A 13,680-nucleotide genomic window follows, 5' to 3' on the forward strand; every position below is an offset into this window, starting at 1 on the left:
AGGAAGGATGTAGATTTACTTGAGCGTGTACAGAGAAGGGCAACAAGATTGGTGAGGGGAATGAAGGGATCCTCTTACCAAGAGAGGCTTAAGTTCTGCAAATTGCAGTGGCTGGAGACTAGGCACCTGCGCGGTGATCTGATTGATGTGTATAAGGCCTTGAATGGGTTGAGCACGCTGAATTCTGATGGGATCCTTCCACTTGTTCAGATTACGAACCTAAGGGGACATAAATTCAAATTAAGAAAAGACAGATGTAGAATAGATGTGTGGAAATTTGCCTTTAGCCAGCGGGTGATTAATTGCTGGAACAAACTTCCATCTGCCGTTGTGGAAGTTGATAGGTTGAATAAATTTAAGGAGGAACTGGACAGGCATTTGGAGGGAATGGTGTGATTTTTTTTTTATTTTTTTTTTGGCTGATGCTGCATAAGCTCATACACTTGTTTTCTTGCATCACATGCCACTACTACTACTACTACTATTTAAGTCTAATATTAATAAGTATCTTCTTGTATCCCAATCTTCATCCTGTCAATACTATAAAAGACTATAGATACAAAAAAGTACTACAGATATAACAACTTGTTATGCTTAAAATTACCAAAGCATGCACTCATATATATATATCTGAGTATTCAGAAATATTTATTTCAAAATTTATCCTAAACTATTTTTGAATTCAAATTTTACTTTTAGCTGAATATCACTACCAAATTTAAAGCTCCTCTGAGAACTAAAATTTTCCACAGTAAATGAAACCATCAGGAATAGAATAAATTTATAAATACATGAAATTTCACAATCATTACATTTTCAAAACCACATTACCCAACATAAATATGCATACCTGAATAAGTTAGTGACATGTAAATCTTTTTCTCCACAAGATGTAAGATATACAATAACAGAGTGTCCTGCAACTGTCAGAGATTTTGCAGCCTCCATCTTTATTATTTGTGGCTGCCTGGAATGGCTTGATGTATAGACTGTAGATACCCATTCACTAATTAGTGATAAGGAAAATACCCTAAATAAAGCATATAAGGAAATTAAGTATATATTACATCACCTACTAATTAAATATGCTCAACACTATATGCCTACAAAAGAGTGTTCTTAACTTGGTACATTCTAAGGGGATTAACTCAAACTGCACCTTTGAGTTAAAAAAAAAAAAAAAAGTCTAATCAGTACGAGTTATCAAATCTATTATTTCTGTGTTATGGCAGCACAAAGTATGCAGCCTGCAAAGTAACTGCTGGTTGGTCTTTCCTGCTGAAATGACTAGTTTACAAAATAGCATAAATTTCTGCTGTGTAGTTCATAAAGAGTAGGTCATAAAGAGTAGTTCATAAAGAGTAGTTCATAAAGTGTAATGTTCAGCTCATGACAAGTCATGAGCTGAACATGACAAATATACTGATATGTATCTATTCTTTGGTCAGTGTCAAAGCAATGTAGAAGAGACTAACAGGCAGCATACATATAGGTATCAATCTATGTGCATACAACTGCAAACATGTCTGAGAATGAAATCATTTTTACTTGTAAGAAAAGAAATTCTAGCCACTATCAATTATAGCTACCATTATGCACTGTAAATTCAACACACAATTCCAAAGAAGTATTCCAAATCATGTGCAATATGAACTAAACATCAGCATATTTCAAGTAACAGCACAGAGATTAATATTATATATCCAACAGTTGTGTGATATATAATGTTAATCTTGATTCTCAAGATTTGATCATATCCTTATCCCTTTAAAGAGTGTGGGCATTACTGCTACAATTAATGATCCTCCACAACACATCATCAAAATATTTCTGAGGTTTGTAATACAGCTTTCATAGCTAGTGACTACTTTATGTTGTGCTTACATCCTGAGGTTTCTAATTGAGGTTTACAGATTTGTAACTGTGAATGTTAAACCATCCTCTGGTTTCTGAGGTTATGTTCACAGATGCTTCGCAAATCCACAAATATACATGTTGAAAGATGGTAGCTATAATTCTCTATTACTATATGGGCTGCTCTCCCAGGTTACCAATTTATCAGTCTTGAAATGCTACCTGACAACCTACCCTACAGATGATGTTTACCTATGCTTCTTTGCATCATGCCACATGAGTTTCTGGAAAATGAGTTATAATTTTGCAGTTAATAACTGATTGAAGAAGTTGGATTTCAGTTTCTTACCAGGCAGTCTAGTAAGAAAAATATGGCCAAACTTATGAAACTATTTTACAGTTTGTTTAGGGAAGTAGTGCATGCTAAAAGTTCTCAAATTAGAAACAGCTGCCTTGCTCTAGAACAAAACTCCATGGTTTATTTATTTATTTTTTTGACATTATACAAGCAATATCACATACTTATAGAAACAAAAAAACCACCACTTTGCTTATTGGAGGCTTGAAGTGGTGAAACCCATGTTTAGTCTCTAAAGCAAAGTTTCCGGCATCCCCCCCCCCTACTTCTCCTTCAACCCATGCACGTTACTAAGTACTATAGGTTTTGATACCTTTCGTGTTTGGGGGTTTCATAAAAAAAAAAAAAAAATGCCATCAAAACTTTTTTTTTTTTAACCAAGATTCTAAAATATATTAAAATATTATATTACTCTTTATCTATAATTTCAATTAATATAGTCGAATAATTGTGTATTTCCATAATGGCTGAGAAAAATTGAAATAAAAAATGCATATAAGTGAAAGCTAAATAAACACTAGACAATCATGCCTCATTATTCTCTAGGCATTACTTATTTTCCAGCACTTTTCAGACTTTATATAATGATTGATAGCTAAAACAGAATGGCATGAGATGCAGACAAATAAACCTTACTGTCATTAAATAACAGTTGTTAATAAATAATAATAAATGCTACAACACTTTAAAATCATTGTCTGAAGTTTGTAGTACAGCTGTTATAGCATAATTTAGCTGATACAAGCTATTTTCCTGAATACGTTTCAAATGAACAATATATCTGTAAAATAACAAAGGTTTTCTGGCTTACTTAAAGGGGAAAAAATTAATTGCCATATATGAATATTTTGGAATGAAAAAGTAACACATCAACAAGTTCTTCAGCAACTGGGGTAAGTAAAGCCAATTTTGAGAATCATCAAACAAAGGTATCTGGAATATGTAGGCCACATTATGAGATACAGCAGCTACATTTGTCTTAATTGTTGCAGGAGACTGATGGAAAGAGGAAGATTTTTTGGTATTCAAAATTTGGAAGATTCAAAGAAATTGGTAATTTCTTTGAATAAACTGAACTTACAAATTAAGACCTGTTAGAAAGAACAAAGAATAGAGAGAAGTTTGCAGCAATGACTGTCAATATTACAAAGTTATAGACACAAGAAAAAGAAGATAAGAATATTCAAACTCATAATCCAATAATTTGTTAATCATAGCTTCCCAATATTGTTGTTGTTGTTATTTGGTTTTTAGGAGCATTAGCAACTAAGGCCATATTGCTCCGGGGATATGCGGTGGTCATTCCCTGACCTTTCCGCATCCTCCGTATTTGGTGGTCACGGGCTCCCAATATTGTAACTAAGATATTGGGGGGGGAAGAAGACATACCAACACACTTCACATCATGCTGTTCAAAAATCAGGAACCTGTAATCACAATTCTACAAAACTGAAATCACAGTTAAGTAATAATTTGTGCACTAAGCTAAAGTCTAAACAATGCAGAAAGATATATAATGCCCAGAGGCTGATAATTTGAATAGTACTAGTAACCTTCCTATTACTGTTAGACCAGAGGGTGCTGATCAAAGAGTGCCCATGGTCCTGTCAATGATTTATCAAATAATTGCTTGCAGAGACAGGGAGGTTATAATTCTTATAATTCTACTATGTTAAGGCAATTGTGAGATCACACTTGCAATACTATGTCCAGATAGGTGTGGCTTCCACACCTACCTAAAAAAAGAAAACAATGAACTTGAAATGGTCTGAAGAGTGAGAACACACCTGGTGAGATCAGCAAATGGGTGCCTTTGAACATGTGAGCTACAGAGCTTTTTCTCAACCTGTGTGTTTAAACAGAAAAATCTAGGCAGGTCGCAAATTTTCTGATAATATATGTAATAACAGACAAGGTTTTTTTAATTATATTTATACTTTGGATATAAAAAATTGAGAGAAGCCAAAAAGACAAATTCTTCTATGTCTGTAAACTCAATTTATAAAATGTTGGACTGTCATTTTTTTTTTTTTTTTTACAGTTTAGGTAGGTCACATTATATATAAGGGTGTGAAATGCTGCTTTATAGGGCTGAAGTTTATAAAGCTCAAGGGGGAGATATAAAATAATGACAGGGAAATTTTCAGCATTAAATAATGCTAGAAGGGAGGGTTAAGCTGAAACTGAGGAAGAGAGAGAAGAAAGTTTAATAAAAGACTTTACCACAGGAAACATTCAATTAGTTTATTGGTATGAAAAGGGAAAATTGAAACAATTAAACCTAAATAGTCTCAATAACTAAATAAAATTAGCTATATTTTGAATTTTTATGTTGAAATCCATCTTCAGGCATGGATTTTGGATTTGTTCTTGAGTTTAGGCATTCCTACCAGAACACTTGGCAAGTTAGAAACTGAAAATGCAGGGTATATGGCAGTGGTTCCTAACTGGTAAGCCCCAACACATTGGTATGCCATGACCCCTTTTAAAGTATGCCACCCACATGATTAGAATAAACTCCACTGAGTTCAATGGCAGTCACTAGTCAGATGTCTCTAAATAGGCCTACAAGGCTGGGACAATTCATATTGAACAATTAGACTTTACACCAGCCGGTATTCAAATAAACAAATTCCAATCCTGCAACTAAAACACTTTATTTACAATAAAATAAAATAAAATAAAATACAAGTGTATAAAATGAAATTAAATGGAATAAAATAAAATAAAATATATAGTAGTCTAAAACTGATGTGATTTAATTTACAATAAAATACAAAAAATATAAAATATATATATAAAAATATATAAAATATGATAATAAAAGCAATAAAAACAGTTAATAAAATACCGTAACAACTGCAGCTTTCGGAGATAGCGATCTTCTTTCTCAACAGCATATTTCTGCTGTGTGGCACATCCTTAAATAGCAGATCCATGGCACTCGTCACATGGTTCCTCGGCAGTAAGGCTGGAATTTCCCATTTATGCACCGGAACCGGAAATGGCTCGTGAGCATGCTAGCTGAAACCGTTCACCTCGCCCAAGAACCACAGTTTCAAAGAGGGGATGTAAGCGTACACCCTTGTCTCTATTAATGGAATTGCTAGCTGCCCCAATACATAAACTCTCAAGCCATTTACGGTCTCAGAACCCCTGTGCATGATCCGTGATGACAGCATCCTCTGGGGAGCTTTGATGTTGCTTCTCCCAGAAATGTTCTGCCACGGCAGACTTCCCATAGTTTGCGGACTTTATTGCATTCATATGCTCCCCCAGACGATCTTTCAGTCGTCGCCCCATCTCACCTACATAACACACCCCACAATCCGGGCATTTAATCTCGTATACCACCCCACTGCTGGCTTCTTTCGTTATGAGGTCTTTGACACAAGATATCACTGTGTACAACCTCCATCCCGGGAGTTGCACACAGCGTATCTGGCACCCCCGAATTATTCATGCAATGTGGTCTGAAAGGCCCGGATAGTAGGGAATGTATGCAGTGCTCACAGGGGCGAACGGCTCAGTACGGGTGGACTCCGCTCCTCTAATAATTCTGTCCAACACCCTCTGGTGGTAGCCGCATTTCTTGAGGTCTGCCGTGACACAAATAATTTCGTTATCTCTGTCCTCGGAGGAGGTGCTACAGTGGGACCACACCCTATCTACTAAAGCCGTTGACACGAATAATTTCATTATCTCTGTCCTCGGAGGTCCGTAGAAAAGTCGTCCGTAGAAATCCGTTGGTTAGTGTGGAGCAACAAGTGAATAACCTTATACAGCGTTGGCACAAGTCAGGATGGGTATCCAAGGAGGTATATTGGTCATTACATGCTGCTGGATGCAGCTTACCCAGATTCTACGGGCTCCCCAAGATACATAAAGTGGGTGTACCACTCAGGCCAATTGTATCATTTGTAAATAGTCCCACGTACTCTATCAAGGTACCTAGCCAAGTTGATCGCAGCCATAGTAGGACTTTCCAACTTGGTTATCAAGATTAGCAAAGAGTTTGTGGATTTTATAAAAGGACAGACATCACTGTACCCTATTAAATTCGGAGTCCAGTGTGTTAGAATGGCATTAGAAAAGGATGTTTTGTTAAGTACTAGGTCTCCTCTTAGTGTTAATGATATTTGTGAGGGTGCGGAGTTCTGTTTATCCAGTATCACCATAGTTTTCCAACATGTCATGTATAAGTAGGTCCACGGCACAGCCATGGGTTCCCCCATTAGTGCCAAAGTGGCTAACTTAGCTATGGAAGAGTTGGAAGTTAGAATTTTTGAGGGTTTGGAATTTCCCATGCATAAATGGAAAAGATTTGTTGATGACACATTCACCATTATACAAAAGGGGCGGGAGGATCAGACACTTGATGTACTTAATAGCTTCTCCCCTTTTATTAAATTTCCTTCGGAGGTGGAAGCAGAGGAAACCCTACCATTCCTTGACGTGTTGGTTATTAGGGATGGTTGTAGGCTCAAGACCAAGGTGTTTAGAAAGACCATGTGCTGAGGTCAATATACTCATTATAACTCGGCACAAGCCAGCCAACGCAAGGGTAGTGTTGTCAAGGCTTTAGTAGATAGGGTGTGGTCCCACTGTAGCACCTCCGAGGACAGAGATAACGAAATTATTTGTATCACGGCAGACCTCAAGAAATGCGGCTACCCCCAGAGGGTGTTGGACAGAATTATTAGAGGAGCGGAGTCCACCCGTACTGAGCCGTTCGCCCCTGTGAGCACTGCATACATTCCCTACTATCCGGGCCTTTCAGACCACATTGCACGAATAATTCGGGGGTGCCAGATACGCTGTGTGCAACTCCCGGGATGGAGGTTGTACACAGTGATATCTTGTGTCAAAGACCCCATAACGAAAGAAGCCAACAGTGGGGTGGTATACGAGATTAAATGCCCGGATTGTGGGGTGTGTTATGTAGGTGAGATGGGGCGACGACTGAAAGATCGTCTGGGGGAGCATATGAATGCAATAAAGTCCGCAAACTATGGGAAGTCTGCCGTGGCAGAACATTTCTGGGAGAAGCAACATCAAATCTCCCCGGAGGATGCTGTCATCACAGATCATGCACAGGGGTTCTGGGACCGTAAATGGCTTCAGAGTTTACGTATTGGGGCAGCTGTTGAGAAAGAAGATCGCTATCTCCGAAAGCTACAGTTGTTACGGTATTTTATTAACTGTTTTTATTGCTTTTATCATCATATTTTATATATTTTTTATATATATATTTTATATTTTTTGTATTTTATTGTAAATTAAATCACATCAATTTTAGACTACTATATATTTTATTTTATTTTATTCCATTTAATTTCATTTTATATGCTCGTATTTTATTTTACTGTAAATAAAGTGTTTTAGTTGCAAGATTGGAATTTGTTTATTTGAATACCGGCTTGTGTAAAGTCTAATTGTTCAATACTAGTCAGATGTGCCATGAATATGTGTCTTTTAACTTCAAGTGTGATGACTTGAGTGACAAAAGATTAGGAACCACTAGTGTAGGGGATCCTTAATTTTTGATTTTGTTATATGCTTTTAAGAGATTGAAAGAGGATCAGTAAGTTGTTTATTGAACATAAACTAAAATTTTTAAATACGTCACATAAACATATTTAACTTTAGAATTTTCTATATTTTCTATTCTTTAGATGGCAGATGGTAGAAATGTTTTTTGCTTCCATGTATCATTCTGCATTTTGATACTAACACGGGACTACCACGTATTAATATTTCTGGACTAGCTGTAAAAACAAAAAAAAAAAAGAGAGAATGTGTAAAATTTCGAAATTATGCATAAAGAAATAAACTAGAAAATCTTTTACCATTCCTTATTACTGGAGAGAGTGATATGTAACCATAGTGAATAAAGACTCATTGCTAATACTGAAACTGTTATTCCAGACTCTCTTTTTATAAAGTTAATCAAGCAGTCTATTCCACTGAAATCTTTCAAAAGTTCAAAGAAATGTTCTCCTAATAAAGTATGTGTACATAAGGATATTATCAGTTTTAATTTCTGTTCTAGTATCGAAGGATGTTGGTCCTGCTCCTTTAAACTTCTTAAGAGATAATCCTAAACAAATAAAGAAATATAGAAATCATAAGACAATAAAAAATTGATGTAGGAAAATGGTGGCAAGCATTAACATTAAAAATTATTTGACACTTTAAAGGTCACAATTAGAATTATGTATTTAACCAAAAAAATTACCAGTAATTAAAATTAAATATGCTGCCTATAATGGGTATAAAATCTTATAAGGTAAAGTGCAGCCATTATCAACCCACTGCAGGATGGAAGCCTCCTCAACAATTCATGTTGAGGGAAATGGACCATAATCTGCCACGCTGGTCCAGTGCAGGTTGGCAGATCGACCGTATTTAGCAATCAAGGACTTGAACCCCGGTCTACTCAAAGAGCGTGTGCTACTGCACTCCCGCTCCTGACCACTCGGCTACTCTGCGCCTTACAAATCTTATAAACTATCCCCTAAACTTAAACCAATATTATAATTAACAAAATATGCTTTTTATCTTTTATCCTTGATAATTTTAAATAATATGCACTTAATTAAAACAATTTGACAAAGTTAACCTTTCATTATACTAACAATATTGCAGCATACTGCTTGATAAGCTGATATGAGAAAGGAAAGCTTAAATAATAGTATATACACTGAGTGATCACTGAATTATGATCACCCTATTAAAACTGAGTGCGACCTGCTGACCACGTGAGGTACAAGAGTGCGTAGTTAGTCGACCTACTTTAGCATAGATAAGGAAGGTGTCAGTGGTTCAATAGGTAGTAAAATTCCAAGCGTGATGGGTAAAAGGAAGGATTTATTGGACTTTGATAAAGGATAGATTGTGGGTGCTCGATGAGCTGATGCCTTAACTTCCCAAACGGCTGAACTGGTGGGATGTTCGAGAGCCGCCGTAGTTAAAGTGTACCAGGACTGGTGTCAAAATGGTCAAACAACGACCCGAACGCAAAACTGCAAAGGTCAGCGAAAGGTTGATATTAGAGATGAGCGCCAAGTCCGATGACACGTACAGGTGAACAGGCACAGCACTGTTGAAGAGTTGATTACCCAACAGAACATAGGCCAGCCCAGAACAATATTTGGCATGACCATGCGTCGCATGTATGGGCTATACCAGCAGATGACCCCCTACAGCATCCTCTCCTAAACAAGGATCATCGGCGTAAAAGACTCGCCCGGTGCAAAGAGCATGCAAGTTGAACGTCAGAAGACTGGAAGAAGGTGTGCTGGTCGGATGAGTCATGTTATTTACTCCACACCATGGATGGTCGTGTACGGATTTGGCATCAACAACATGAGGTTTTTGCTCATCATGCATGGAATCAAAAGTGCAGGCCGGTGGAGGTGGTTGTATGGTGTGGGGCACGTTTCACTGGCAGGAACTTGGACCCCTGGTGCATGTGGAACAACGTATCAGTAGTCTCCGTTATCGTCAACTGCTTGCCGACTGTGTACACCCCCCGCTATGTTACACTTTTTCCCCGAATGGTGACAGTCTCTTCCAAGATGACAATGCACCAAGCCATCAGGCACTTGTTGTGTAAGAATGGTTTGAGGAACACAATTCTGACTTCCAGCATATCGACTGGGCACCAAACTCCCCCGATATCAATCCCATAGAGCATTTGTGGAACATTATGGAAAGCCGTATCAGGCACCTGGATACACCAATCACCTCCATACCTGCATTGCTGACCGCATTACACACAGCTTGGTTGACCATACCTCCTGAACACTTCCGACATCTTGTTGAATCAATGCCACGTCGGATAGTTGCTGTACTGAGGGCAAAAGGAGGACCTACGAAGTAATAGGTAGGTGGTCATAATTCAGTGATCACTCAGTGTTATATAACAGTATAAAAAAGGTAAAGGAAACATATAGAATTTGAACCGATGATGTTTTCATTTGTCACTTAAAAATTAGTGGGAGTATGAGATTGTTCTCATTTAGCGGCAAGGCATTTGAGTGTAAATATGCCATATCTGTAAGGTGCATGTGCATGCATGTGTGTTTTAAGGCTGATGTGTTTGCTCACAGGATAAAAGTTTATCTAGAGAAAATCTAGTTAAATTATTCGGTTTTTATGAAAATGGCAGTTAAATACAATATTAGGAAGCGTAAGGTTCTATATTTGGGTAACAGTAATTTGAGTAACTAGGTAATCTGATTATCTTATTACATCAAAATAAACAAATGTTAGTTGATAATGAAAAGGTCATGAGTAATTGCACGATTTAATAAAGTTCTCTTAATAATGAAGATAACTTGCCAGAAGAGTGCACTGTGTTTTATCTGTAATGCACATTGATAAATTTTATGTAGTGTTAACAAAGAGGTAATTATTTTACTATAGAGCCTTGGTTAAGCCACTTATGAGTACTTCATGTTTGGAACCCCTGTTTCAGGATGGGGATTTGCTGGATAAGATGAAGCTAAAAGCAACAAGATTAGTTATTGGTATAAAAAAGCATTCCTACTGAGAGAGACACTTCAGTCTTGTGGGTTACAAAGTCTTAAGAGAAAACACCAGAATGTGAATTTTCTCAAGGTGTTTTAAGGCTTTAAAACGTGAATATTTATTGAAATTAAATAATGAGGGATTTTTTTTTGCAAGGGGCATAAACTTGACAATAAGTAACTAAATTAATGAATGGCAGTTGTAAAATGGACATAAGAAAATGTTCTTGTAGCGAAATAATCATTTAGTGGTGGAAAAAAAAAAATTCCCATATAATCTTGTGGAAGTAGGGAGCTTATGCACATTTAAGAAAGAGTTAGAAATTCCTGAATGAAACCAGGTGATTTTTCTTTTATGTTTTATCTCAGGCTGACGCTAAATAATTCTAGCTTCCTCGCATTAATTTGCCTTTACTAATACTAATGCTTTAATGAGATGATGTTCCAGTCCATAGTCAGAACAGTTTTGTATCTCTGTCTCCAAGCATATCTGTAAATCTGTCAATGTTTTAACACTGGGAAACTCACAAATTAATTGTATTTGAAAACTGCATTTTGAATAAAATGTATGCAACATTAAGAAAGAAGATATATTACTTGTAATAAAGATGTATCTAAATCACCTATTTATTTTTTGTATTAAAAATGTATTAAAAATTGACAAAAACTTTACCAAAATAGCTTTCCATTGGTCAAGTGGAATACCCTCTGCAACTAGTTGATCTTCATCAACATTTTCAAAATGAGAAAGTAAAAACTGTAAGCATCCCTGTGTTAAACTAGTGGAATGACCCATTAATGCAATGCTTTTGTTAGCAATTTCAGAAGAAAGTGCACTTTTTAAATTCCAAAATATCTGTTTCCTCCTCCAGACATCATAGCCAGGCTGGAAAATAACAATACTTTATAAAGTAATTCAATTGTTTTAATGTAATTAAATATTACTATTATTTGATGAGTTTATATTTTTTTTGCTAATTACCTTTAAAATAGGTATGAGAATGAAAGCAATAAAATAAAGAATGTGATAATGCTAAAATATACCAAATATACCATGTTAGGTAAAACATTGGAAAACCAAGTGGAGGGAAAGGGGGGGGGGTAGTCATATGTTATAAACAAGAATATCCCAATTTTGGCATCCTACATGAACAGTCATTTTATTATTAACACTTTACTAAATCTATCTTTATGACAGTCACAAAACAAGACATTTGTTCATTTAGAAAGGAAACATAATAAACTTCTATATATTATCAATTCACAATACCACAACCCATAAAGTTTAAAGTTACAGTTATAATTAAATAGGCCCAAGAAACTAGTTTGATAATTTGTATTCATTCTTCAGTTAGAGCTGGCTGCTTTATTGCAAATTGAAAGACTGAAAATAAACTTTTGATCACTAAAAACTTTATAAAATTTACTATACAGATTAAAATAAAATAATAGTACAGTGATGGTATATAATACAATATATGATAAACTCAATGCAAACAATACACAAATAAAAATATAGTCATACTTTAAACATTTAAAATCATTGTCAAAACTAAAAAAAAATGTTCTCAATGGGAGAGGGGGGAAATATATATACATTTTCTTAATGCATGTCTCTCCTTTCCCCCAAAATTTTTTAAACTGGCAGTGCTGCAATACAACCTTTCTGAAAACTGGATTCATACTCATGGCCACATTCAGATTCAAGAAATGTTCAGTAGTTTTAATTGCTAAACACTTGAACCATCAGCACTGATGGCACTGCCATCTGTGTTCTACACCTACATTGTCAATCTCAGAAGGGTTTACATGATTCATTTCCTCCCAATAATGAGCAGCTACTGCTAACTGGTCACAGTGTCCCTCTGCAATGGAAGTATTGAGCTCATCAATTCTTCCAGGTGTTGGCCAGTTTTGTCAATGTAGTAACATTCACATTCCAGACACTGTATGCAATATATATCACTCCACTCTGTGATGGAGGGGATCTTAACTTTATCTAAAATATTCTCCAGTTTTCTGCAGAGATCCTGTACGTCTTATATGATGTGTATGAAGCAACCTAGCAACTCTTTCAAAAGTGCCCAAGAAAAACAGAATATAAGCTTATCCACAAATGCATGACCATTGAGCAGCTTGTTACACTGCCTTCTAAATGTTCTACATGATATTCTGGATAACCACATTTCCTTAACATTTACACTTAACCTATTTAACTCTCTTTCCATTTCCTCATTGTCTGAGCAGTGAGTAAAATCTCTATTTATGAGTAAACGGTTAGAGCTTTTACTCTTAAAGAGCTTAAGGTGGGCATGGTTAGAGCTTTTACTCACTGTCTGAGCAGTGAGTAAGTAAAAGTTCTAACCATGCTTACCTTAAGCTCATATGTATGGACCATGCTGAAATCACTAAACCGTGATTACATGTCAGTTTCCTATAACTGATGTGACAATATGACAGCCCACCTTTCACCAAAATATCGAGGAAAGGAAGTCTGATCTTGTTTCAACTCTATGGTGAAATGAATACTGGAGGACAGACCATTAATGAAATGGATATAAACCACAGTCACAAGTTTAAGCACCCTTTTCAGTAGTTCTGACAGTAACTTTAGCCATGTTTAATGTTTTATCAGTTTTTAATTTATGTATTGCTTGGATATATATGATATATGCAATTATATATGATCAGTGAATTCTTATTTTATTTTATTCAATTTGTGCAGTAAGTTTTATAATAATATAATTTTAAGTATTTTCACCAAATGACAAAATAAAACGAAAGCCAAAACACGTGCCGCCACCAGCCAACATCCATTTACTGTCCAACTTCAAACTCACAGAACCAACTTTTCATCTTCCTCGTTTATTTATTCAACTGCCGTTTTCTGGAACAACCTTCCTTCATACGCATTTCCTGAAAATTATAGTCTAC

General features: G+C 36.0%; 1 protein-coding gene across 1 annotated transcript in view; it reads right to left on the reverse strand.

Annotated features, from left to right (window-relative positions):
• Positions 1 to 13,680, reverse strand: part of LOC150085022 (tRNA (32-2'-O)-methyltransferase regulator THADA-like) — a 177,228-nt gene that overhangs the window by 50,020 nt on the left and 113,528 nt on the right. Inside the window, exons 19-21 of the mRNA XM_090376437.1 lie at positions 11,420 to 11,632; positions 8,062 to 8,312; positions 851 to 1,030 (exon numbers count right to left, since the gene is read on the reverse strand). Of these exons, the coding sequence (XP_090232563.1) occupies positions 851 to 1,030; positions 8,062 to 8,312; positions 11,420 to 11,632 (644 nt within the window). The remainder of the gene's footprint in view (positions 1 to 850; positions 1,031 to 8,061; positions 8,313 to 11,419; positions 11,633 to 13,680) is intronic.

Source organism: Mastigoproctus giganteus, chromosome 6 (assembly GCF_048544385.1).
Source record: "Mastigoproctus giganteus isolate SK-2022 chromosome 6, ASM4854438v1, whole genome shotgun sequence".
Lineage (NCBI taxonomy): Eukaryota > Metazoa > Arthropoda > Arachnida > Uropygi > Thelyphonidae > Mastigoproctus > Mastigoproctus giganteus.